This window comes from Heliangelus exortis, chromosome 23 (genome assembly GCF_036169615.1).
Source record: "Heliangelus exortis chromosome 23, bHelExo1.hap1, whole genome shotgun sequence".
NCBI classification, from domain to species: Eukaryota; Metazoa; Chordata; class Aves; order Apodiformes; family Trochilidae; genus Heliangelus; species Heliangelus exortis.
In genome coordinates, this window is record NC_092444.1 from 1038194 (window position 1) to 1064161 (window position 25968).

Genomic DNA, 25968 nt, shown 5'->3' on the forward strand with positions numbered 1-25968 from the left:
TTCAGGACTGGCTCTGTGCACACAGGGGTGGAAAAGAGGGGTCACAGAACTTGAGGTGCCCCTTGGGTCAGTTTAGTAGAGCCTTCCCTGCTTCCTTCAAGTAAAAACTTCAAGAACACTCTAGACAGAGCTCTTGTGCTGCTTTAACATTTTATGTAGCCATTCTATAAGAATATTTTGACTGTCCAGTACAAACCAGTAGAGACTGCTCTTATTATCAGTGCAATACTGGTACTCCCATGCTTGGGTAGAAGAAGGGCAGCATGGAAAAGCCCCCCACAGGCAAAAGGCACTTGGGTTGTAAGGAGCCACCTTCAGGGATTTCCCATATCTCCTCTTTCCCTGGGTGTTTATCCCAGCAGGGATGGGCTGTGTGTGGGCAGAAGGCAGGTCCCAAGGACACAGCATTTCTGTGACAGGGCTGGCAGTTCCCTAATGCTGTGAAAGGTCTGATGGGAAAGATCCATGTGTTTAGACACCATCTGAGCCAGGAAAATACCACCTAAAATGAGTGTCTCTGAAGCAGAGCCCTTGAGAGCAGCACTGATAATCTGAAATGAAACAGCTGAGCCTTATCTATCAGAAGTTCCATAAACAAAAAAGCTTCTCTATTTAATATTTAGTATTTGGCTATAGCATAAGGACATACTAACTAGCAAAGAGGTGACATATTTAATTGTCCTCATCTTCCTGGGGAGTTGCAGTAACATCCATAGTGCAAGAGGATGCAAGCTGGAAGTCCTTCCAAAGGGCTGGGCCTGCAGAAGTTCTGCAAGAAAAACCCAGGGAGTGCAGACAAACAAGTGCACCTGAAACCACCTCACTGCAGTCTTGAGGTAAAAGCAAACATTCTTGTGCCTTCAGTGCAATGTCTGGGGCCCAATGGTGATGCTGCTGTTGGTCACCCTGACCCCATACCACCCTGCCCAGAATTGGGTGTCTTGGCCTCCATGCTGAAAGGAGATGTAACGGACCCCAGCTGGGTAATTCTGGAAGGTGTGAGACATCTGGAGAAAGAAAAAAAATTCCTCTTAGTCTGCCTAAATGTATCAGCACTGACCTAGCAGCTCAGACAACGATGGCATGCAAGTCTTGGTCTGAGGAAAAGCTCATTTTTAGGTCTCTTTTTCACTGGAAGTGCATTGCACCCCCTGTTTTGGAGGGAAAAAACATCCTCTCATTCAGCCTTCTACCCTGAAATCCTCTCCAAGTCAAACATAACATTAAGCTTGGTTATTAGGAATGTTAGCAACAACATAATGGGGAGTCTGCAGCCCATCAAACCAGTTAAACACGCTCAGCAGTCTCAGAAAAGTAACACCTGCAGTACTTTATCATCCATGTAGTAGTGATAAACAAAGCTTTTCAGTCCAATAAAAACACAAACTGCTCTTGCCAAAGCCAGGAGCAATTAAAGAGACTGAGCTAAAATACCAGGGACACCTGGGGGGGGTCTCTTTGGAAACCCCTGGGCACTTAACAAAACCAACCTGTGCCTTTCCTGGCACTCCTGCTTCTTCAGCACAGGCAGCAGCAGGGACCCCCTGCCCCTGCGTATGGAGGAGGCTGAAGCTCCACGTGGGACTTGTGACAAAGGCCTTCAGGTGTCACAATACTGGTGAAAAACTGGTGTCCACAGGGCTGGTGCTTACCTCTCTCCACTTTGCATCACTCCACTGCTCTATCAGCACAGGCTCGGGGTGGAACTCCTCCAGGACCTGTTTCTTCTCAGAGAGCAGCCTCACGGTCAGCTCGTAGCGACAGCCACAGTCATACCTGGCAGCATACCTGGAGAGGCAGGGGGCAATCCATGAGCAGGGCTGCCTATGCAGCATTTACTGCCCTTTCACTGTTCAAAAAAAAACAGACTCCAGGGGAATTCCTCTCATGGAAGATCCCTCTGTGCTTCTTGCTTCAAGCCACCTGCAAATTCCAGTAATGTGCTTTCTGTTTTAATGTGCATCTTTGCATTAGCACTTTTTCTGCTCTGTGAGGAAGAGTTGCTGAATGTAAGTCTCCAGAGGGAAAGGAATGGCACCCCTGGAGCTACAAAGAAGTTCTAAAGCTTCCTGCTCTTCACAGCACTGCCACCCTCTTCCAGCCCACTGAATAGATGTAGTCTCTGCTTTACTCAGGAGCTACAGCTCCCAAAGGATAAAGAACCCATTTTATAGCATGGAAAAGCTCCAGAGGCCTCGCTTATCTTTAGGCCAATACCAGTTGTTTTCCATCCTTACACATACCAGTCCTTGACTACAATTTCAGGCCGTTTCTCATCCATCAGCTGATCCCAGTATCCTTCTTTCTTCAGACAGATACACTGAGACTTGAAGCAGGGCCTGCAACAGGAACAGTCACAGCTTTACAAAACACACCTCTCTTCCCTGTGCACATCCTTTCCCCAACAGCTCTGCTCTCCCCAAAGCTCACCCAGACCCTGAAGGCCCTTCCAGGCTGAGCCAGGGCTTTTTCCAGAGCAAGGAAGTGAACTTGAGCTTCATGCCCAGATGGAAGGGATCGTTACCTACAGGCTGGATCAAGAGGGCTCCCTGTGCTTGTGTAACACACGGGAAACTCAATGCAGGTAAAAGCTTCTGTTGACAGCTTTTATTACAGCACAACAAACACCCCTCCCACTCTTAAACCCTGTCAGGTGTGTCTGGTTTGCTTGCCAAACCTTAGCCCTTGCCAGGAGAGCAGCAGGAATGCCATGGGGACTGTAAAGAAGTTCAAGGCAATCCCTGGCAGGGCCAGAGAAGTTTAGCACGTGCTGTGCTTAATTCTCTCTTTACACCAACTCCTGATTGAGCTCCTTCCTTCACCCACACCTGGACCTGTCCCACCCAGGGCTCAGTGCCCTGCCTCAGGCCTTCTAATCACAGACAGACAGGAGGATGCAGCTCCAGAATGCAGCTCTTACCCATATGAAGTGACAAAATATTTCCGTGCTTTGGGCTCTGGCAAGGCTGTTCCATGATCTCCAGGCAGCTCTTCAACCTTCCATTCATCTCCACCATTTTTATCAAGTTTCCAGTGCTGAAAGCTCTCTAAACACAAATGATAAAATGTCTTAGGGCCTCATTTCGTGTTCCAGCAGCATCTTTGCTTTTGTTAAAAAAAAAAAAAATCAGCTACAGAATGCTGGGAACCTACTCTGATGAGCTTTTCAGTTTTTCCAACAGCTGAAAGTGACTCCTGGCTGTATGCAGCCATTCCTTTTAATGTGGCTGTCAGCAGCTGGGACAACAGGTGACCACAACAAACTCAATGATAATGTGGGATTACTGTAGTTATATTTATCAGGTCTCTGACAACAAAAATTCCCCTGAATTTTTCATCCTGAGGCCAACTCTTTCAGTGACTCTGGGGATTCTCCTGGTTGCACTAACTCCTCATTTTCTCCCCAGGGTAGTTTTGCTGCAGGTTGTGGCTCTGCCCCAGCAGGGATCATAGGATCATAGAATGGGCTGGGTTGGAAGGGACCTCTGGGATCATCAAGTCCAACCCTTGCTCCACTCCCCCCGTGGTTCCCAGCCCATGGCACTGAGTGCCACATCCAGGCTCTTTGGAAATATCTCCAGGGATGGAGAATCCACCCCTTCCCTGGGCAGCCCATTCCAATGGCTGATCACCCTCTCCAGAAAGAAATTCTTTCTAATGTCCAACCTAAACCTCCCCTGGCACAACTTGAGACCTCTTGTGCCCTCTTGTCTTGCTGAGAGTTGCCTGGGAAAAGAGCCCAACCCCCCCCTGGCTCCAACCTCCTTTCAGGGAGTTGGAGAGAGTGATGAGGTCTCCCCTGAGCCTCCTCTTCTCCAGCCTCAACACCCCCAGCTCCCTCAGCCCTTCCTCACAGGAATTCTGCTGGATCCCTTCCCAGCCTCCTTGCTCTTCTCTGGACCTGCTCCAGCACCTCAATCTCCTTCCTGAGCTGAGGGGCCCAGAACTGGACACAGGACTCAAGCTGTGGCCTCCCCAGGGCTGAGCACGGGGGCAGAATCCCTTCCCTAGATCCACCAGCCTGGGCATCCCAGACCCGAGGGATGCAGGACACGGCCTCATCCCCACTGCTGGGGGGCTCTGCCAGGAGTAACGAAACCAACCTTCAGCGCAGGGGTTTTTGATCAAGTTTCTCTTCAGGTGGGAGAGCAGATAGAAGGTCTTCCAGTCGGAGATGCTTCTGTCCAAACTCTGGACGTAGAACCCCTCCCGCTGGCACTTGCGTTTCCAGAGGGTGTTGAGATCCACCACGTCCCGCCATTGCCGGCACACAGCCCGGCACCCGTGGATCAGGTCCCGGACCGGTACCTGCGACAGCAGCTCCACCAGGACATCTTCGGGGAGGTCCCCGATGGCTGTCGTCATCACGGACCGAGAGCCGGGGGGTGGCGGCCTGGAGGGAAAAAACCCCGAGCACCGACAGCGCTGAGCTCCGGGAAATAAACCCAATTTTCACCATTACGGACAGAACCGCGCCTGCCCCTGATGTCCCCGTCCCCACCCGCTGTCCCACCGGTCCGGTCCGGTCCGGCCCGGCCCAACCTGCGCGTTCCGGACGCGGATGTGAAGCGAATGCGTCCCTTCCGCATCGGGCGGAGCGCGGGGCGGTGCTGAGCGGGATCGGGGCCGCCCCGTCCCGCAGCCCTTATCAGGGCAGCCCGGCCCGGCCCGGCCCACAGCCTCAGAACCACACGCCCAGCAGGTAGGAGCGTTCGGTACCTCCGCCCCGGGGTGCGGGGATGCGGCGGGAGGCAGCGGTGCGGGGCAGCGTGCGGGAGCCCTGCGGGACGGGGGGAAGCGGAGCTGAGGGAGGGGAGCGGTGATGCTCCCGCAGCTGACAGAGGGGGTGAGGAAGGAGAAATCCCTGCAGCACAGGAAAATCTGCATGAATTTGTTTTTTCTTAATTTTTTTCCGGTAAAAATAGATTAAAAGATTCTAACCTTCGGAACTGTAGTTAAGGGTTGGAAAAGGGGTTAAAAAAGGGCAATGCTGCTGCCATAAAAGCCAGGGGGGTTTCAATGGCAGTTCCCACCTGCAGTGCAGACAGAGGGCACGGTACCTCTGCATCTGGACATCAGATTTAGGATCCTCTCTCCTCCCCCCTTACCCGATCTGGGACTGCCAGGCTACATGTCAGGGTATTCCACCTGCTTTATTCCTAAGTGCTTTCCTAGCCTTAAGGACTCATTCCCGAGGAGTTTGGCAGCAGCAGTGCAGTTTGCTGCAGTCTTGGAACTTTCCCAGCTGAGATAAAAGCAGTGTCATGGTGCATCCCCCACGGGTCACCTGGGCTCAGCTCTTCTCGTCCCTGCAGCCCCAGAACTCAGGAGCTGTTGGGAGTCAGAACTAGCACAGGGAGGTGAAGCACAGGGAGGTGAAGCACAGGGAGGTGAAGCACAGGGAGGTGAAGCACAGGGAGGTGAAGCACAGGCTTCTGACACCAAAAGGAATATGGGGCGTTATCAGCTGAGTTATTTTCAGTCGTGCTCAGACCTCTGTTTTATCCGAGGCACATAACTAAGGAGATGAAGTGCCAGCCCCTTGAGGGAAAACCTTTCAGATGTGGAACAAACCACTGCAACTGGAGCTGGCAAGATGCTCAGCACTGATAGCTGGTACTGCTCTGCAGCACTTGTTAGCAGCGATGCTCTTAAAGGCAGAGCAAACACCCAGCTCCCTCCCTCTGCAGAAGGGGTCCTTGCTGAGAAGCAGAGCGCAGGTTGATTTTTGCATTTTTTTGATTTTTGCAGCAGCAGAGATTTCCAGCAGGGCTGATTCTGGTCTGGGCAGCTGACAAACTCTGACCATTGCAGCTGCCAGTGACTTCCACTTTGGGGGTGGATTTAGCTAAAGGCTTCACTTCAAACAGAAAACACTCATCTGTGCACATGCTTCAGGACATTAATTTAATAGGAAGCCACCCACCCCCCACACCCCAGACTTCCAGATAACATCTTTATTTTCCCTTCTTCCCCATCCATCAGTGTTTGGCATCACCGAGGGGACACACACACCCCCCCCCCCCTATGTCTGCAGGGCCTCTGTGTCACCTTTCCTTTCACTTCTGCTCCTCAGCAGCTCCCTCCAGCCTGGCTGAAGGATGGAGTCCCTCCCTGAGGCAGTGCTGATCCGAATCCTGGCCTCCATCCCTGCAGTGGATCTGGTGCTGGCGTGTCGCCTGGTCTGCTGCCAGTGGAAGAACCTGATCGATGGAGCTGCTCTCTGGGTCCTCAAGTGTCAGCAGGAAGGTCTGGCTGGAGCAGAGGCAGAGGAAGATGCAGAGAACTGGCAAAACTTCTACTTCCTGAGCAAGAAAAGGAAGAATCTCATCCAGAACCCGTGCGGTGAAGGTGAGAGAGCAGCGTAACAAACCCTGTGATTCCATGGATTGAGGCATCCCTAGGAACTGGCTGCCTCCAGTCTTTGAAAAAACCCTCTCAGTTGCTGTCAGACCACAGCATTTTCCTCTTGCCCAAGAATCAGCTCACTGAATGCACACACACAGTCAGATCATTTGAGAATCAGCCTTTGCGAAGGGCTTTACTTGACTTCCACTTTATATCAGCAGCTTCCTCCAACATCCAACCAATCAACATCCATCCATCCATCCATCCATCCATCCATCCATCCATCCATCCAACATCCATCCAACCAACCAACCAACATCCAACCAACCAACCAACCAACATCCAACCAACCAACCAACCAACATCCAACCAACCAACCAACATCCAACCAACCAACCAACATCCAACCAACCAACCAACATCCAACCAACCAACCAACATCCATCCTACCAACCAACCTACCAACATCCATCCATCCAACCAACCAACCAACCAACCAACATCCATCCTACCAACCAACCAACCAACCAACCAACATCCATCCATCCAACCAACCAACATCCATCCATCCATCCAACCAACATCCATCCATCCATCCATCCAACCAACCAACCAACATCCAACCAACCAACCAACCAACATCCATCCTACCAACCAACATCCAACCAACCAACATCCAACCAACCAACATCCATCCAACATCCTCCAACATCTGGCTCAGACCAGAAGAGCCCAGTGGTTAAAGCCATTCTAGAAAAACCACTTAGCAACTGAGAAAATTTACAAATCAGCCTCTCTCCCCCAGCTGTTCCCATGTAATAGTGAAAGTGCTAAAGCACTGTTCAGAATACCTAAAGAATTTCACTTGGATACTTCCATGTGCACATCACCACTTGGGGGGGGGGGATGTTAGTTTGTTAATATTGAGTTCAGCCAGAATAAAAGTTTTTGTCTGACCCCTACACTTAGTAAACATCTCCACAGCCTCCACAGGAAGTTGGTGCTGTGGGACTTTTACCAGCCAGAGAAAGCTGCCAGGGGGAGGTGGTCAGGTTCCCCAGGCCCACACAAACCAAGTCTCATCCAAGTCTCTTTTCTGCCATTTGCAGAAGACTTGGAGCACTGGGGAGAGGTGGAGAATGGAGGTGATGGCTGGAAAATTGAAGAGCTTCCAGGGGACTTTGGAGAAGAATTCCCTAGTGAAGGTGTCCACAAATACTTTGTTACATCTTATGAGTAAGGCTGCTTTCTTCTCTTACCTGAGGAAAAGGGACATTTTTGGCTGCCCCAGTCCCAGGGGGGACCGTGATACCAATTCTTGTGTTTCAGGTGGTGTCGAAAGGCTCAGGTCATTGACCTGAGGGCTGAAGGCTACTGGGAGGAGCTGATGGATACAACCCAGCCTAAAGTTGTGGTAAAAGACTGGTGAGTGGCAAGGATGCCTCAGGAGACAGAGTCAAGAGAGAGAAGGGAGGGCAAAGATAAAACCTTAAAGGGAGGGCCTGGAAAGCTCAGCTGCCAGGATCCCCTGGATGGGGACAGGGGGCAGGGCTGAGTCTTGGCTTCCCCAGCAGCTCCCAGCTTTGAACTGGTGCGTGCAGCCTCGGAGAGCAGATTGCTGCTGGGAATGAGGGGAGGGGATGGGTTGGAGAAAGAACAAGGATGGATTTCCAGCTCAAAGCAAGACCTGATGAGCTGGGCGGAGCCTTCATTCAGGGAGGTGCAGTTGTGTGCAGAGCTCAGCCAGGTGAGGTTGGCAGCTGGGCTCTCCTTGCAGGTATGCAGGACGCAGGGATGCTGGGTGCCTCTATGAGCTCTGTGTGAAGCTGCTCTCAGAGAATGAGGATGTTCTGGCTGAGTACAAAAGTGAGACCATTACCATCCCCCAGGACAATGATGGCAGCTGGACAGAGGTGAGTGGCAGCTCTGGGCACCTCGGGGGGGGGGGGGTTGCCCTCAGCCTGCATGAACCAGGAATCCTTCCAAGCAGAGAGGAGCAGAAGGGTTCTCCTGGGGGAGGAGAAGGCTCTGTCGTGTTCTGTGGAGCCTCTCATTGACCAAAGGGATTATTCTGGGTGGTTGCCTTGTATAAAAAAATGTGCTAAGCCAGCACTGCAGGTGTAGGATGGAGGTGGCAGCTGGGGGAGGCATCCAAGCTCCTCCCAGTAACTCCCACTGGGAAATGGGAGCTGTTACCCAAGGGGGTGGGTGTGAGGCAGAAGGCTCTGTGCCCCAAGGGCAGGTTCCTGGTGGTTTTACCAACAAGCCCTTTGTCTCTCTCCTCCCAAAGATCTCCCACACCTTTTCCAATTACGGGCCCGGGGTCCGCTTTGTCCGCTTCGAGCACGGGGGCCAGGACAGCCTCTTCTGGAAGGGCTGGTATGGTGTCCGTGTCACCAACAGCACGGTGACAGTGGAGCCCTAGCCCTGCGTGCTGGAGCTGACTTCCCTCGGGGCATCCCGTGGCCTTGGGATGGTTTCTGCATGGTGCTGCTTCGGGGCTGTAGAGCATCCAACCTTCCTGCATCCCAACGCCTGTGCCAGGGGCCACAAGCCACCTTTCCTCAGGAGGACTCTGCAGAGAAGGTGACAGATTGGTGAGTGCACCCCGGGAGACTCTGCCTGGCTGCTTGCAGTGGTGTTAACCCCACGGACATGAGATCACCTCAAAATCCTGCAGACCCTACTCCTCTCCTGAGCCACCGAGCCCCCAGCCCCAGCTGGAACACTCCCCCTGCCCGTTTCCTGGCTTGGGCACCCCTTAACCTTAAGGGCTACATGGGGCATATTTTCTGGAAGGTCAAGAGTGTGAAAAAAGGAAGAAAGAAAAGCAGAGACTTCGAACAGACAAGGAAACCCAGAGCCCTGTCCCATTCCTGTCACTGCTTCCATGACCTGCAGCCAGGACCTTGGCTTCTCCCATTTATAAACCACAGAAATCCTTGGTTGCCCCACAGGAGCTTGAGCTTGGCCACCAAGTGCTTTTCTGATCCCCAGTGTAATCTGTAGTGATGATGATGATGCAAAGCAGTAGGAATTGGCTCCTTGTCCCTAACACTGTTCCCAGCCTCCATTTATTCAGAATTGATTCGATATTGGGAACCAAAACCTCTCTGGGGTTTCCTCTGGCTTCCTCAGACAGACAGCAACTGCCTGGAGTTGCTGCTAGAGAGAGGAGGAGGACTTGGGAAAGGGGTTAGGAGGAAACTGGGGAGGGGGCCCAGGAACAAGTGGAAACAAATGGAAACAAAGCCCCTTCCTGCCCTCCCCATCCTTCAGTGCAAGCAGCCCCTGCTCAGGCTGTGTGCAGGCAGGAGAAATTCTTCACACAGAAAGCTGGTGGTGGCCCCACTGGAGCTTGGGACTCCCTGCCCACTGAGTGTGTGCAAAAAGCTCACATCTGCCCCATTCCATCCCACTAAATGTGTGCAAAAAGCTCACATCTGCCCCACTCCAACCCACTGTGTGTGCAAAAAGCACACATCTGCCCCACTCCATCCCACTAAATGTGTGCAAAAAGCTCACATTTGCCCCACTCCATCCTCCTGACAGCCAGCACTCTGCCTGTGCTCCCACGGGTGCCTCTTGGGACCACTCAGGGCCAGGAGCCACCATCCTGAACAGACACTGAAGCTTCCCTGAGCCTGTCCCCACTGCTCAGCCCCCTTGGAAAAGCATCTCCCTCACGAGCTGGTGTTGCACAGAGACAGGCACAGATTTTGGGGCCCCTGTGTCTCTCTGGGCTGCCAGCACACAGATACTTGAATGCCACTTTGCATCAAAGTGCACCATCACGAGTGCAGTGTGCTGCTACTACCTGTGTACTACTACATTACTACTACCTGTAGCCAAAGGAGAGAGCTTCTGAGCTGGTCACTTTGTGCACATTTTGCTTCATTGGGCTTCCTGCACCACTGCACCTGGATGCCTGGGACACGCTGGCCTCCCAGCCACAGCTGTGCCAAGCCAGAGTCCAGGCAAACTGAATAAAATGACACAATTCTGTGTGGATCTTCTGTGTCTGCTGGGTGCTTGTGTCCCCTGCTTCATCCCAGAACCTGCAGCGAGTTCTCTGCAGAACCCCAGAGCAGAGCAAAACGAAGCCCTGGCAGGGAAGCTCTGGTATTTATCTCCTGTCAAGTCTAATTGAGTTTTTCTATGTGAAACACCTATTATTGCCCACCCGAGGGGGGCTGTGGACAGATGGAGGAGTTTGCTTCCTCACCAGGCACTCGAGACTGGGGATGGGAGGGATGAGGGAGAAAAAAAAAAAACAACTCCACCAAACTGTCTGACAATTCCCTGTTGCTTGCAGCCCAGCTGTTCCAGCCAGCTGTAAAAGGGAGGGTGGTTCAAGAGACTGATTCTCTAACAGCTTGGAGAGGCTGGGAATGGCACCTCCTGAGGTGCCACCTGCAGCTGAGCCTTCCAACCTAAAGCTGCAGCCAAGCTGAGCAGGGCCACAAACAGGATGGGAAGTGACTTTTCCTTGCACTTGGGCCCACGAGCCTGTTGGGAGTGAAAAAACCTTCAAAGAACTGGAAACTGCTTGTGGGCAGTGAAGAAAAAAACCTCTCCTGGGCACCCCCCCAGCCTTTGTGGCTCAGCCATTCCAAGCCCTTCATCCCTGGGTGAGCAGGGTTAGCACTGAGCTGGTTCCATCACCCTGTCCTTGTCCTGCTCAGTCTCCTGCCCTAGAAGGGTGACAAAGGACCTCAGGATGCTTCCTTACAGGGCAGGCACTTTGGAGGTCCAGAAAGAGCAGTTTCAGTGACTGGGAAGTCTTAAGGCTTCTAACATGTCAAGCACCAAGCAGGGAAAGTTTCCTTTCAGATCTGGCTGGGAGCAGCTTCCCCAGCACTGTCCCAGGGCTCTGATTTATCGAGCATCACTCCCATCAGTCACACTCCTTCCCTTGCAGAGTTTCTCTTTATCTTAACCCAGCCCTGAGGATCAGCAGAATCACACCCAGAGGAGCTGGGCAGCCCCTCTACACCATGCCCTGGCACCCCAAGCCACTTTGTCACCTTCCCTGGATGCAAGGAGGAGTCCCAGCTCTGGTACCCTGGGCTCACCTCCCTCCCAGGCACTTGCAGCAACTCACCTGGAGCTGCTCCCAGTAACCACAGCTCAGTCAGCATCACCAGGAGGGCAGAGAGGCCACAAAAAAGTCCTGAGAGTGCTCACTGGGCTGATGGGTGAGGGGGGAAGACACTGATGGCAGCAGGAGCTCAGCACACCCAGGGATGTGAGCAGGGAGCTGTGTCCCACCCAGCACATGGACATGAAAGGGAACTGGTGGGGAGAAGGGAGCCTGGTTTGTGGGATGAGTTGTACCAGCACTCAGGGAATGCACAGAGAAACCCCCAGGCATCCCAAAAACCATCAGCTTGTCCTTCCTGCACTGCCAGGACTGGAATGGCCCCAAACAAACCTGCCCCTGGGTGGTGATGCTCTGCACCCCAAAACTTTTCCTTTGGGCTTCCCCTTGCAATTTCTCCTGTGTCTCCCCAAGCTGCTGTTGCAGAGGGAGAGGAGAGCTGAGAGCAGCAGAGCCCCCAGCCCTGAGGAAGAGGCTGCTCATCCCGAGCTGCTTCCCTGGGGAAGGCAGGAGACAGGGATGGTACCAGAGCTCTGCTCCTGCAGCCCTTCCAAAAGGTCCTCAAGTCAGCAGGGTAAAAATTCCCAGCTCAGCACACAGCTCCCCTCATCAGCACCAACACCCGAAGCAGATAAAATCCTGATCCAGATATGAGTAATGACTTTGCATTTTTTTGTAAATTAAACCTAATCTTATGTTGACTGTGCTATACAAGGGGAAATAATGCAACAGATTAAGATGAGATCTTGTTCACCCTTGCTGAACAAAAGCCAATTAATTGCCAGCAGGATTATTGTGAAGTCTTTCTTGTCTGAGACAGCTCCCATCAGATAGAGTCTGGGTGCTGGTGGAGGAGCTCTGCTTATTGGAGTGATAACTCTGCCTGGACAGAGAAACCCAGTGCAGAAACCCAGGTAACCACACAGAGCCTCCTCCCCTGCCTTTTTCTCCAGGCTCTCTTGCCACTTTGCAGACAGCAGAGATGCTTTCAAACCAATGCAGACCCCCCCAGCCCAGCCCTGCCTCCTCACAGCCATCTCTCCATCACTCCTGGCACAGATCCATCCAGGTGGGGGTTTTAAAGCTTTCTGGCTTTACCCCCTCCAAATTCTTTCTCAGTCTTTCACCCATCTGAGAGTTTTTTGGTTTTTTTCCCCTGCTGTCCAAGCTCAGTCTCTCTGGTACCTGCCTGGTTCACAGCAGAGCCACCTCCTGCCTGTCTGCCAGGATGCCAAGATCACCCCTGCCTCTGTCTGATGTAAAACAGGAATCTGGGGAACTGTACAAACTGTACAAAAAAGAAACAGCACCAACACTGCCCAGAAAACAAGGGGAGGCTTGGAACAAGAAATGAGCATGGGATTTGATGAGACTTCAGGCACATCAGAGGGGAGAAACCCCCAGCCTGCTGGGTGCTTCTACATCGTGCAGAGATGGAGCAGATGCTGAGGTGCTGAAGGGTGGTGGAACAGCACAAAAACTGCTGCTGTGGGGAAGCAAATCCTGGCTCCAGCTGGGAAAGGAACAGAAACCACCAGCAGCATGGCTGGAAAAAGGGGAACAGCTCAGCAAAGCTCAAAGCCCCCCAACCCTGCCAGCCCGTGACAATCCCCATCTTTCTGACAGGACTGAGAGCTCCCCCCATCCCACCAGAGAAGAAATCTGTAGCAGGTAGGAAAAAAAAAGGCATTGAGTGAGTTTGTCAACAATTTATGTGGAGAAAATACTTCTTACTTTCACACTGGGTTAGAAGAACAAAAAGTGAAATTAAACCCTGTCAAAGCCTTCAGTGCTGGCATTGATGGACAAAAATGACTTAGCAGAAGAAAAATGGGCAGGGAAAGTGATTTTCTTTGCCTGCATTGCCAGGGGAATTAAATCTTTTTTTTTTCCCTGTCACCACCAAGTGGAATAATCCAATATATTAAAGTTAATGTGCTTCTTGTATTTATTGCTGTGTATTTGACCTAACAGAGTTTTATTCCTACATTAAGAGTAAAACCATTCCAGAAGGCAAGCTGCAAAACTCTAGATCAATTACTACCTTCTCCAACAGCTGAAAAGTGAGTTATTTCTTGGTAAAAGAAAAGAGTAAAAAAAAAATAATAAAAATTAAAAAAAAACCTCTCTTCCCTCTGCACCATGAGCTCTGCACTGCAGATCTGGTAGAGCTGGGTAATACTGAGTTTGGTTTCTAAGCAACATTTTTTTTTTTTTAAAAAAAAGCAAAAAACCAGGCAGCAGCCCCAGTCTCCCCCTTTTTAAATGCTGGTGTCCCCTCACAGCTCCAGCCCCTTGGGGACCAGCTCAGGTCCAGGTTACAGGAATCACAGAAAACCAAGAAACACAGGATTCAGGTGGAGAGAAGCAGGGGGATAACTCCCTGAGCCCAAACCCCTGCACCAAATATGAAAAACACTCCTTACCTTCAGGCTTTGGGACACAGGGCTCTGCCTGGAGGGTTCTGAGCAGCACCCAGAAGCTCAGAGGAATGAAAAGCTGATTTGTTTCTGGTCTGGTACCTCCCTTGCAGAACAGGAGATGCTGCTGCTGGAGGGAGCTCAGTGCTTCTGGTCTGAGCAGAGAGTTTGTGATTTGGGGCAGGTGGGAGAAAGGTGGGGAAAGGAGGCAGCAGCAAGCCTAAAAGGCAAAATAGCTTAAGCATTAAAAAAAAAACAAAAAAAAACCAAAACAAACAACCATGGGATGCATTAATTCCTAATCTCTACCTAGACAGTGCTTGCTCCAGGAATAAAGCTCATGAGGCACCATCAGGTTTTGTTGCCTCCCATGTAACTTTGCTTTAGCACAGCCCTGCCCCAGCCAGGAGTGACCCTGCTACACAGAATCCTCCAACCCCCAACTACACAGAATCCCCCAGCCCTGAGCAAAAAAAATCCAAGGGTATGAATCCCATATCCTCAGGACTTTGGTAACCTCAGGAGAGAGCCAAGTGCTGGGCTCCTTCCCACTCTGCTCACCTGGGTTTTCCTGCTGTGTTTTCCCCCCAGGAGCCAGGTAAGAGATATCAAGGAGAGCTAAAATATGAGCTCAGAGCCCATCAGTCAGTCAGCTCAGGAGTCAATTGACACAGAGTCCACTGAGGCTTTCGTTTGCCACCTGGAAACCTGCTCAGCACAGCTCTGAAGGCTGTTTAATGACAGAGAGGTTTCTTTGCACTGCCTTTCTTAGGAATTAATTCCAGCAGCTTCATTATAAAGAACAAACAACAAAGGCACATGGCAAAGGACTCCTTGAGAATCCAGGGGGGACAAACTTCTCCTGCTTCTAAGGAGATCCTAGGGAAAAAAAAACCAAAAAACCAGAAAACCCACCAGAAATGAAGAAAAAAAGTGTGATGCTTGTGAAGAGATCAGTAAATAATGAGCAGCAAATCCTTTCCCCAGCACTTGGTCAGTCAAGTTCCATAAATAATTTACAGCTGCTAAGGGGAAAAAGGAACAGAAATGGTTCCCTGCACCCAGGAGCAGCAGAGCTGAGGGGGGGAGGTTCTGTCCTGGAAATAATGAGAGGATCCAGAGCATCCCTGACCTGCTGGGTCCCACACATCCCTCCTGGGGGGCTGCTGGGGGACATTTCATGGCCAAGGTCTCAGCTGCCACCCGAGACATCTCTGCTGCCTGATCCTGTCCAAACCAAGCCCTGAGGAAGTGAATCCAACCAAAGGAATGGTGGCCCTGGGCGTTTTTCTCCCCTCAGCCAACCACATCCTGTGAGGAGGAGCTCCCCCCCTCCCAGATGGCTCTGAAACCTCCAAGTAGCTGAGCTGCACCACTCTGGTTTATTCTGAAATAAAAACACACTCTCCTCTCCAGCCCCCTCATTGCCCCTGGTCAGGAGGCCTTGTGCTTCCCAACAAGTGAAAATGAGGTCATTAAATGACAATTCTCCTGTGAGGTAAGGGGAGGGGACTGAGAGATCCCCCCAGACCCCACAGAAATGCCTCCACCTTGGGATGGTTTGAGGAGCTGGGAGAAAAAGCACAAAACATTTATTGCAGCCACATTTTTCTTCTCAGGCCCCTTAAGGTTTGACCCGCTCAGGATTTTCTCAGATTCCCTATTTGAAATCAAGTTGCCACCATAATTACTGTTTGGTTGTTTTGGTTTGGGTTTTTTTTTAATGTGATTTAAAAAAAAAAAAACAAAAAACACCAAAAATCCCACGCAACAATCTTTGTAATGTGTCTGCAGGAACTGGAAGTGATGGCTGAAGAGGAACCTTTCCAAACCCTGGGAATTAGATGCTCCAAAGTCCCTGGACAGGTTAAGGTGCCAAAGGAGCTGATAATTCTCTTGGCAGCTTGTAGGGCACCCTGGCTTTGTGGTCACCACCCCTCCCCAGAGGTCAGATCTCCCCTCCCAGGGTAAAAATCACAGCAGTGCTATAGACATGGAACAATTCACAGTGATTACAAATTATTCCCATATTTTTTCTGCAGGAAGCTGGTGAAAAAGGCACCTGGCACTTAGGGACCAACTCAACAACTCTTGTGGCACCCTTGTCCCCTGCTGCTGCCACCCAGCACCCACACAGAGCAGCAGGGACTGAGAGACTGGGACAGGCAGTGCCTTGCCTCTCCTTACCCCTTTCTTTGCAGGCAAATCCCCCTCCCCACATCCCAGAGACCCAGGAGGGATTCAGCCCCTGAGCCCCATCCTCAGCTTTTCCACACAACTGATCCACGGTGCAAAGCAGGTTCCATGGGGAAAGGGGGAATGAATCCCTCCCTGATCCCTCTCCTGAGCTCAGCTTATCCCTGAAGCATGAGATTCCATCACCCTCAGCATTCCTGGAGCTCTCCTCTCCAGAAGTGTTGTTAGCAGAGCTGAAATTATCCAGCCCTGGCTTACACTGGAGGGAAGGACAGGAGGCTCCACACCACAGCTGCCAGGAGGCAGAGGATCTCCTCCAGAAAAAGGGGAAAGGCTCTTCCCCAAGTGCCACAGCACTGTCCCCCAGGGAAATCCCAGGATCCCTGTGGCCTCAGGGGATGCCACACAAATCTGTCACCAGCCACGAGGGACAGGGGATGGCTGAGCCCTGGGGGACACTCATGCAAGATGTGACCTCCTCCTGGTCTTTTAGAAACCCTCACAATTCCCAGCCCCTCCCTGGGCTCTGGCCTAAGCAGGACTTTCCCAAAATTGGATCCTTCACTGGGGGCTCAAATGCTCCCTGGGCTGGGGCTGTGCTGGGCAGAACCCAGGTGTGGAGCTGTGCACACAAATGACATTCCAGAAAAGCCACAAAGCTGTGCTGGGAAGGGGAGGAAAATCTCATCTCCTCATCCCCTGGCTTCTCTCTGCACACCCAGCATCCCCTGAAGGGGTTTCCCCTTCTCCAGACAGCTCCAATCCTTCCTCAGAGCCTTCTCCTGCTGGAGCAAGTTCCCAATTCATCACTGGTTTAAAGAAAACACTTAAAGAACTGATAGCTAAATTAAACCTGCTGAGAGGGCCTGTTTAATTGAAAATGCCATCTGTAATTTAAATGTCAGAGCTGGGATAGTTATTAAAACCCTCCTTGATTACTCTGCCTCATTTCACAGTTTCAAAACAGACAAGAAAAAAGCTGCAAATGGGCCTCATAACACAGCAGCACCAAACAATTCACCAGCCTTCCCACCAGCTCAGTCCTGCCCCACAGCCATTGCTCCTTCTCTCCTTGGCTCAGGAGGGAAGCAGATCCTCTTGGAGGCTGCAGAGCAGGCAGGGGATGCATCCATCCATCCATCCATCCATCCATCCATCCATCCATCCTTTCATCCATCCATCCATCCATCCATCCTTTCATCCATCCATCCATCCATCCATCCATCCATCCATCCATCCCTCCTTTCATCCATCCATCCCTCCATCCATCCATCCCTCCATCCATCCATCCCTCCATCCCTCCATCCCTCCATCCATCCCTCCATCCATCCATCCATCCATCCCTCCATCCCTTCATCCATCCTTTCATCCATCCCTCCATCCATCCATCCATCCATCCCTCCCTCCATCCCTCCCTCCCTCCATCCATCCATCCATCCATCCATCCATCCCATCCCTCCCTCCCTCCCTCCCTCCCTCCCAGCCCCTCCAGATGCTGTGCAGAGCAGAATCCCCTGCTGAGCTCTGTGTCCTTTTGCTTCCTGGCAGACACAGGCTCTCTGCTCCCCCCTCCTGCCCTCAGCAGCCCCATGGCACCCACAGGGTGTCCAGCAGCCCCCACCCAAGGCTTTCCTGCCCTGAGGGGGGGGAGGAGGTGGCTGGTGGGGTGGGAGGAGAAGGGAGAAGCTGATGTTGGGATCAAGGTCAGGGAGAACAGAGCCTTATCCTCAGCCCAGCCAAGGCCATCCCCAGGCTCTGAGACAGAGGAGGGAAGAAAACAAACGAGCAGCTGCTGCAGTAGCAGTGCCCAAGGCAGGTTTGTATGAAACAGGCCCCATCCATCACCCCAGGACTCCAGTTAATAAACCAGGGGCCTCAGTGAATTACAGCAGGAGGCAGAGAAACCCATGCTGCAAGTCACCTGCAAGTCATCTCCTGCCTGCTCCTCTCTGCTGGGGCAGGGGAGCAGCCAAACCCCCCCCTCCCCAGCACCTCCTGCCAGGGAGGAAACTCCCAGCAGCAGAGTTGGGTTCACAGCTGCCCAAACAAACCCATCACCAGCCCTGGGTACCACAGCACGCCCATCCCCTTGGCCTCTGGGCCCCAGCAGGGCATCTGCATCCCTCAGAGCCCCCCGTTCCTCCCTGGGTCCTGTGTGGAGTGGAAAAGCTTGTTAAATTAATCAGCACTGCAAGTGGGGGCACTGGGAGCACAACTAATTAGTCATTAATGATAATTGTGAGAGTTGGAGGAGGCTTTAATGAGCACCTTGGTCAGCTGCCTCTTTTCTTTTCATCTCATCTCCCCTGCCTGCTCACTTCACCATTATGTTCAGCCCGGGATGGGGGCAGGGGGGGTGAAATCCATCCCTCTGTAACCTCAGGAGCAGGAAGGGACCCGGGAGCAGCCCCGGGAATGCTGAGAGCTGTGTCCCAGCTCTGCCTTCCCTGGCAGCCCCCCTGCTCCCTGCTGCAGAGCCAGGGGCACAGAACTTCCCACACCTCAAACCTCCACCTCCCTGGTGGGTTTGAATTTCATTCCTCAGCTTCACAGTGCAAAGGACACAAGAAATCATCGGGGAATTTTAAAATCTCTCATCTCATGGAGAGATGAGCCAGGACAAAGGGTACTTGGTGCTCCCCCAGATAACCCCCCACACCCAGGATTTACCTGCAGCCCTTGGGCTAAGGATGTAACTTTCCTCCTGCTCGTAGGACAAGGAGCAATTTCTGTCTTCTGTGGCCCTCAGCAATCAGTGAGTCTGCAGGAAAACAGGGGAGAAAAAACGTTTTGCTCCTTTTCTCTGCTTTTCCTGAGCCTGGCTTACAGAATGTACTCCCCTTGTCCCAGGTGAAAAAGTCCTGTCCCTGGGGCAGGCAGGCTCTGGGGAGCTGTGGACAGAAAACCCCAGATTTCTCTCTGCTTCAGCTCCTCCGTGCAACACGAAAGCAGGAGAGCTGTGACCACTCCAGAAATTGTCTGCTCAGGAGGGAATGGGGTGAGGAGCAGGGAAGGAGCCAGGAGGTGGGGGGCCTGGCAAAGAGACCTCAAAGCAGGACAACAGGAACCATCTCGCCTACAAGATCCGCCCCCTCCTCAAGCAAAACTGAGTTTTAAGCAGCCCTGGGGGTGCTGCTGTGGGCTCTGCACAGAGTTCATCTGCCAAAAGCTGGAGGTTCCCTGGGAATCAAACTCGGAGCCTTCCTCCAGGGGAGCCCTGCCCGGCACCACCAGATGGCAGAGCGGATGCTGGGAGGGAGGGAGGGATGATCGCTGTCTGGAGCTGATTTTGAGAGCTCCACCTGCTTCCTAGAAATGCACTGAACATGGAAGTTTGGTGATGAATATGTATGAGTGTCCGTGAGAAAGCTGGGATCACCCAGAGCTTGGATGGGCTGGGGGGATCCCCCCTGTCCTGTCACCGAGGTACCTGCTTGAGAACCTTCCGGGGGCAGGAATTTTGCTTCTGCACCTCGTGTGTGCTGGAAATAAAACAGATGCTGTTAATTAGGGTCAGGGGAGGAGTCTGCAAGTTTCCCTGAGTTGGCTTCCAGGTGAGAAAGGCTCAATGCCAGCTCTAACTCTGAGAATTCCCCTCCCCTGGCTCCCAGAAACCTGGGGGATGGGGATTCTTCCACTCAGCACTTGGAGCAGCTTGACTTGGAGTGGTTCTGAGTGCCCTGGCATCACCCCAAGGAGGCACTTCCAGCCCTGATTAGCTGTAATCACAGGTAGATCCCAGACACACACCCTGCTGTTATTTTAAGATGCTCCACTAACATCTGAGAGGAGAAAGATGCTAAATGCAGGCTCAGGCCAGTACCAAATGCTCAGTTCTGCAATCAGGGAAATTGCAGCAGGAGGACAGAAACCAAAACTGCTTTTTCAAGGCCACCCATGAACCAGCACCAGAGCCAACACCACAAAAATCCCACACCCAGCCCCCTCCTGAGAGCATCCCAGACCCAGCTCAGCCTCTTCAGGACTCTTCACTCCACGTTCCACAGCAAAACCAGAACCCCAAAACTGGGGAAGTGTTACCAGAGCAGAAACTTGATAGCAAGAACTTTCAGATTCAGGCACCTCAAACACCATTTGTTGCACCCAGTTTTTTTTGGTTTATGTTTGGAAGATGCACACACACTTCAGGGTCTGATCTCAGCAGCACAGGTGGGTGACCAAATTCTTTTTTAGGAGCCAAGCTGCAGAGACACAAGGCCCTGCTTGCATGAAGGATGCTTTGGAGAAAGAAGAAACATCCATTAAGTGACCTGTGCATTGCTGCCCTGCTTTGAGCACTGTGAGTATGGTTAAATCACTTTTATTGTCACTTTTGAAAGAAGCCAAGCCACTCAAGGAACAGTCCCTCTAATAATCCTAAAAAATACCCCAAGGATTTTGCCATCCTGCACCTGAGCATGTTATTTACAGGAGAGATTCATGACACCTGGGAAGGATGGGGTAGTGCCAAGAGCACTTTTAAATATGTGTTCACCTGAGAGACTGAAGGAACCAATCCAGGTTTGAAAAGGTCCAAAATTAAGAATTTCCAAGCTCTTCCCTGATTGTCCCTAAGGGATGGGGTAGGGATGGAAGCAGCACCTGGAGCTACAGGGGGATTGAATGCAAGGGCAGAGCTGAACACAGCAGCTCAGGGAAAACACCAGGGGGGTTCCTGAGTGCAGGAATTGGGGCAATATTTGGGAAGAGCAGGAAATCCACACACATCCCACAGACACAAAAAACCCAGCCCAAGTTCCCAAGGCAATTCCCTCCTCTCTGAGCAATGCCACTTCCCCCAGGAAGGACACAAACAAAACCACAGCCCAGCTCTCCTGCTAAGCAAACCACATCATTAGCAGAGCTTTTCTCTGCTTCTAGGTCTTCTCCCCCTCATTTGTTTTAATTAAAGCTTCTGCTGCTGGCAGGGGATAGCAGACTGCCAGCCCCAGGAGTAGGAAAGAAACAAACAAAAAAAGCCACTTACACACACACACAAAAAAAAACACTGCAAGCTTGTGGCATCCTGCCTGTTTTCCAAGGGAAAAGGGGATTTAGACCCAGCAGCTCTGTGAATCCCAGGGGAATTTCCTGGTTCTGCTCCTGCTCCCTGCCAAGCACCTCAGCAAAGCACAGACCATGAGGTCAGTATGAGAAAAAAACCCAAAAAACCCAAAAACTCCAGAGCCTGTATGGCATGAGCAGCAAAAGGGACTTGGTCCTTCAGGTCAGGAGCTGACTGGGCCATTGCTCTTTCCTTTTCCTTTTCCTTTTTCTTTTCCTTTTCTTTTCCTTTTCCTTTTTTCCTTTTCCTTTTCTTTTCCTTTTCTTCTTTTTCCTTTTCCTTTTCTTCTTTTTCCTTTTCCTTTTTCTTTTCCTTTTCTTCTTTTTCCTTTTCCTTTTTCTTTTCCTTTTCCTTTTAATTTTCCTTTTCTTTTTCTTTTCCTTTTCTTCTTTTTCCTTTTCCTTTTTCTTTTCCTTTTCCTTTTAATTTTCCTTTTCGTTTCCTTTTCCTTTTTTCCTTTTCCTTTTCTTTTTTTTTCCTTTTCCTTTTCCTTTTAATTTTCCTTTTCGTTTCCTTTTCCTTTTTTCCTTTTCCTTTTCTTTTTTTTCCTTTTCCTTTTAATTTTCCTTTTCTTTTCCTTTTCCTTTTTTCCTTTTCCTTTTCTTCTTTTTCCTTTTCCTTTTCCCTTTCCTTGGAACACATCCATCTGTTTTCTCCTCCTGAGAGAGAGCAGCCAGGAGGTAGAGAAACCCCTTGGATGGCAGCAGCTTCACCCCCTGGCATGCCCCATGCTCCCTGCACTGAGGTTTGGGCTGCACAGGGGAGCTGGACCCTGAGGAAGAAGCATTTAGAAATTTCTGCAGAACTCAGATTCCCTTGCCTTGTGATTTGTGCTTGATATTTGTGCACCTCACTCCAATGCAGATTTTCTTCCCTCCCAGATTTCCCTGAGATGCTGAGGTTTCTAATTAACCAGGAATGCTACAAAGCCTTCCTTACAACTCTGGAGTTATGAATAATGACACCAACTCATAAGTGAAAATTGTCTTTCTATTTAAATTTTGTAATTTTGGGTGGGTAAATGGGGAAAAAAGCAAGCATGAAGCAGTGGCCCTTGGGTCATTTGCAACTTATTAATTTCAAGCAGAGCTCTTAGCTGGCTTATTAACACCAGGTATACTACAGTGGGATTTAATGGCTGGGATATTAATTACCTTGCAGGCTTTTAGGTGGAGAAAAGGCTTTATTTCCATGTTACAAAGTAGCAGCAGCAAGGGGATGGTTCACCAGTCCCTCTCCAGTAACCCTGCTGCAGAAAAGGCCACGGGCTGGGGATGGGGGGGGGGCACAGAAAAAGGACAAAATTACCCAGCAGAAAAAGGACAAAATTACCCAGCTGCCTCTTTCCTGCTCAGGCCACCAGCTGGGTTTGGACACTTCTGCATCCCCCATCCCCAGAGGGTCCTGAGCCCCAGGGGCAGCTGCAGAGCAATTCCTGGGGTGTTTTTGGGGCTCCTCTGATCCCATCAGTCTGAGCATCACTCACACCCCAGATAAATGGATAAAGGGGTCCTTCAGCCCTGCTCAGAGGAGCCAAACCCCTGTCCCACCAAGTCATTAAGCTGAAATCCCAGGGTTTGGCAGTGCAGGACACAGGGACAACCCCTTTGGCTGTAAATGGGAGCAAATCCAATGCCCCAGCACTTCCCAGGGATGGCAGAGCAGTGATGGGGGGAATTCCACCTGCCTGGGGATTCAGGACAATCAGAGCAGCACTTTGCATGGCAAAGCATCCTGCAGACCCCACTGCTGCCAAGTGACCACTTCCAGAGCTTCCCTGGCTGTAAAAACTCATCCCATCCCCTCCCCTCCTCTGCAGTCATTCAGAGGATGGATCAACAAGAGCAGAGTTCCCCAAACACAGAAAATTGGGCTATAAACCCACCTATAGGTCCAGCTAAAGCTCCAGGAAAGAAATGCAGCCCCACTGCTAAACCAGTCCCTGTTATCACAGGTGGGGGGGTTCATAGGTGCCCCCAAACCTGAGCAGAGCTTCCTCTCCTCAGCCATCAAAAAAAAGCCCTGGAAATTGGCTGGGAAATGTAAAGCAGATTTTTCAGCTGTCTGTGAGAGGGTGGAGAGGGACAGACACCATCCCAAGGGCTTCTGCCACACTGCCTGGGGCTGTCAGCACAGGCAGGAGCTCAAGGTAGAGACTGCAGGACAAATTATTCCAGGGGAGAACATGTTAAAAATACAAGGGAAAACCCCCAAAGTGGAGAGAAACCATTTATCTGTGCCAAGGTCTTGGTCTGGGGGACAGAGGGGACACCTCAGGCAGCACACAGCACTTGCACTGCTGGAGCAGAACCACCAGAACCCAAAGAGGTGGCTGAAGGCAAAGAAGAGATGGGAGGGAAAAAAAAAAATCCCACAACTCCCCCAGAGGTAGCTCCAGCTTTGTGCTGGCACAAACCACTCCTTGGGAGTCTGGTGGTGAAGCCAGGTCTGATCCCAGGGCTGCAGGGAATAAACCAGGGAGGGAATCAACCAGGGAGGGAATCAACCAGGGAGGGAATCAACCAGGGAGAGAATAAACCAGGGAGAGAATAAACCAGGGGGGGAATAAACCAGGGGGGGAATAAACCAGGGGGGGAATCAACCAGGGAGGGAATCAACCAGGGAGGGAATAAACCAGGGGGGGAATAAACCAGGGGGGGAATAAACCAGGGGGGGAATAAACCAGGGGGGGAATAAACCAGGGGGGGAATAAACCAGGGGGGGAATAAACCAGGGGGGGAATAAACCAGGGGGGGAATAAACCAGGGGGGGAATAAACCAGGGAGAGAATAAACCAGGGAGGGAATAAACCAGGGAGGGAATAAACCAGGGGGGGAATAAACCAGGGAGGAGGCAAAGAAGCATCATTCCCAAAGACTGCATTTAGGGATGGGGAAAAGAGCAGGAAAAGCTGTGAGGAGCCACAGCACCAGGAGCAGCCTCTGGGAGGGAACAGCTACAGGTGAAAGTTGTGTTTCACTGCCCCCTCTTTCTTTCTTTAAAGTCCTGCTAAATCCTTAATTTTTTTAAGTAACAATAAAAAAATAACATTATTCCACAGCCTCTATTCTTGGAAGAAGTTAAAGGACCTGGCACTTTCTCTCCCCTTTGAACCTTCCTCAGCTGCATCTGTTGAATATGGAGGAGCCTCCTTTTATATTCCCAGCTCAGAAGGATCAAAACAAGGATCTGGGGACTGGTGTCTGGATTGTTCCTAGGGCAGAAACCCCAAAGCATGGATGCTAATCTGATCCTGTCTCTGTTCTCAGACACCCCCCAGCTCCTCCAGGCCTCTGCATCACCCCTTGTGTCCCCACTGGGGATGGGGACAGTCACTGCACCCAGATATTTCTTCTCTGTTATTTTTTCAAGTGAAAATACCACTTCAGCTAAAGACTCAGAGATGGGGGAGGGGTGAATTTTTAAGAAGAACCCATATAATTGCTCAAGAAAGAGGATGTGGAGAAAAAACCTGAGTTGTTCCAGTGGAAAGAACACATCCTGGTTGTCACAGCTACAAAGAAACCCAAATTACTCATCTCACCTTGGCCAGGGTCTCTGCAAATTCCTTGTCCCCAGCTTTGCTGACACTTGGCCCTGGGTCACAGCAGCTTCTGATAAACTCAGGTGTGTGTCCAGGGAGGGGGGGACAGGGCCACTGCTTCATCCCCCTCCCTGCTGGGAACTGAGATGACAATTCTATTTTTTTTAATGAGGGGTCATTAATTCCTTCAGGCAGAAGTTTCTCAAGCAGTGACAGCCCAAGGGTCAAAGTACTTTTTTTTTTTTCTTTTTTTTTTTTTTTCACACTGGAAACAATCAGAGCAGGAGCATGTGGCACAGTGTCCCCAGTTCTAATGGCTGATCACAGGGCATTTCAGGAGTCCCTTGTCTCCTGACAGCTGGAGTTATGGGCAGCTCTACTAAAAGGACCTTTTTATGGTGCAGATAGATGCTCTAATCTGTTTTAATGGCTTTTCCAGCAAAGCCTTTGACACATTCTCATTACAGTAATGCCTTAATGCAGAAAGCATTCATACGATTAGGATAAAGTCTTCAAGATCTCCTCTTTATGGAGACTTTTTTTTTTTTTTTTGACTCACACAGCAGGACCAGCTTTACAAAGCTGTTTGGTACAGGCCAGGTTGGGCCAGTTCCATCCTTCAACAAAAAAAAATACAAACCCAAACTATTTCCTAGTTACTGGGTCAGCCCATTATCCAGGCCAAGAGAGGGCAGAGGGCTGTGCAGCCAAGCTCAGGATGTTACCCAGGGGCAGCAAAATGCTCAGAGCTTTAACTCAGGGGGTAGCACAGAGCCCTCCACACCCCCAGCCCTTTGGTGCCTCCAGCTCTGAGCAGAGGGCAGGGGACCAACCATCCCATCACACCAACCACCCCATCACATCAACCACCCCATCACACCAACCACCCCATCACACCAACCACCCCATCACACCAACCACCCCATCACACCAACCACCCCATCACACCAACCACCCCATCACATCAACCACCCCATCACACCAATCACCCCATCACACCAACCACCCCATCACACCAACCACCCCATCACACCAACCACCCCATCACACCAACCACCCCATCACACCAACCACCCCATCACACCAACCACCCCATCACACCAACCACCCCATCACATCAACCACCCCATCACACCAATCACCCCATCACACCAACCACCCCATCACACCAACCACCCCATCACACCAACCACCCCATCACACCAACCACCCCATCACACCAACCACCCCATCACACCAACCACCCCATCACACCAACCACCCCATCACACCAACCACCCCATCACATCAACCA

General features: G+C 51.2%; 2 protein-coding genes across 3 annotated transcripts; one reads left to right on the top strand and one right to left on the bottom strand.

Annotated features, from left to right (window-relative positions):
- Window positions 1-586: 586 nt before the first annotated feature.
- LOC139807011 (F-box only protein 6-like) lies at window positions 587-4599 on the bottom strand. The gene is made up of 6 exons (XM_071767438.1): window positions 4543-4599; window positions 4104-4430; window positions 2921-3047; window positions 2244-2339; window positions 1653-1788; window positions 587-1007 (listed from the first exon to the last, which is right to left on the bottom strand). Exons 2-6 carry the CDS (start codon window positions 4363-4365, stop codon window positions 861-863), a joined length of 768 nt encoding a protein of 255 aa, XP_071623539.1. The 5' UTR covers window positions 4366-4430; window positions 4543-4599; the 3' UTR covers window positions 587-860.
- Window positions 4575-8915, top strand: FBXO2 (F-box protein 2). Of its 2 annotated transcripts, XM_071767440.1 has the most exons (6): window positions 4575-4702; window positions 6077-6351; window positions 7458-7584; window positions 7678-7773; window positions 8126-8261; window positions 8639-8915. In XM_071767440.1, the coding sequence occupies exons 2-6, from the start codon at window positions 6102-6104 to the stop codon at window positions 8771-8773; spliced, it is 744 nt and encodes a 247-aa protein (XP_071623541.1). In that variant the 5' UTR covers window positions 4575-4702; window positions 6077-6101; the 3' UTR covers window positions 8774-8915. The 2 variants fall into 2 exon arrangements, with proteins under 2 accessions (XP_071623541.1, XP_071623540.1); XM_071767439.1 differs by lacking the exon at window positions 4575-4702 and having other exon boundaries at window positions 6050-6351.
- The last annotated feature ends 17053 nt before the right edge of the window (window positions 8916-25968 follow it).

Bases quoted from the DNA above. Each gene is read 5' to 3' on its own strand.
- LOC139807011 (XM_071767438.1), bottom strand. From the start codon at position 4,365: ATGACGACAGCCATCGGGGACCTCCCCGAAGATGTCCTGGTGGAGCTG. The intron at 3,048-4,103 runs GTTGGTTTCGTT...ATTTGTGTTTAG, and splicing joins CAAAAACCCCTGCGCTGAAG to AGAGCTTTCAGCACTGGAAA. The intron at 2,340-2,920 runs GTAAGAGCTGCA...TTCCTGTTGCAG, and splicing joins TATTTTGTCACTTCATATGG to GCCCTGCTTCAAGTCTCAGT.
- FBXO2 (XM_071767440.1), top strand. From the start codon at position 6,102: ATGGAGTCCCTCCCTGAGGCAGTGCTGATCCGAATCCTGGCCTCCATC. The intron at 7,585-7,677 runs GTAAGGCTGCTT...CTTGTGTTTCAG, and splicing joins TACTTTGTTACATCTTATGA to GTGGTGTCGAAAGGCTCAGG. The intron at 8,262-8,638 runs GTGAGTGGCAGC...CTCCTCCCAAAG, and splicing joins ATGATGGCAGCTGGACAGAG to ATCTCCCACACCTTTTCCAA.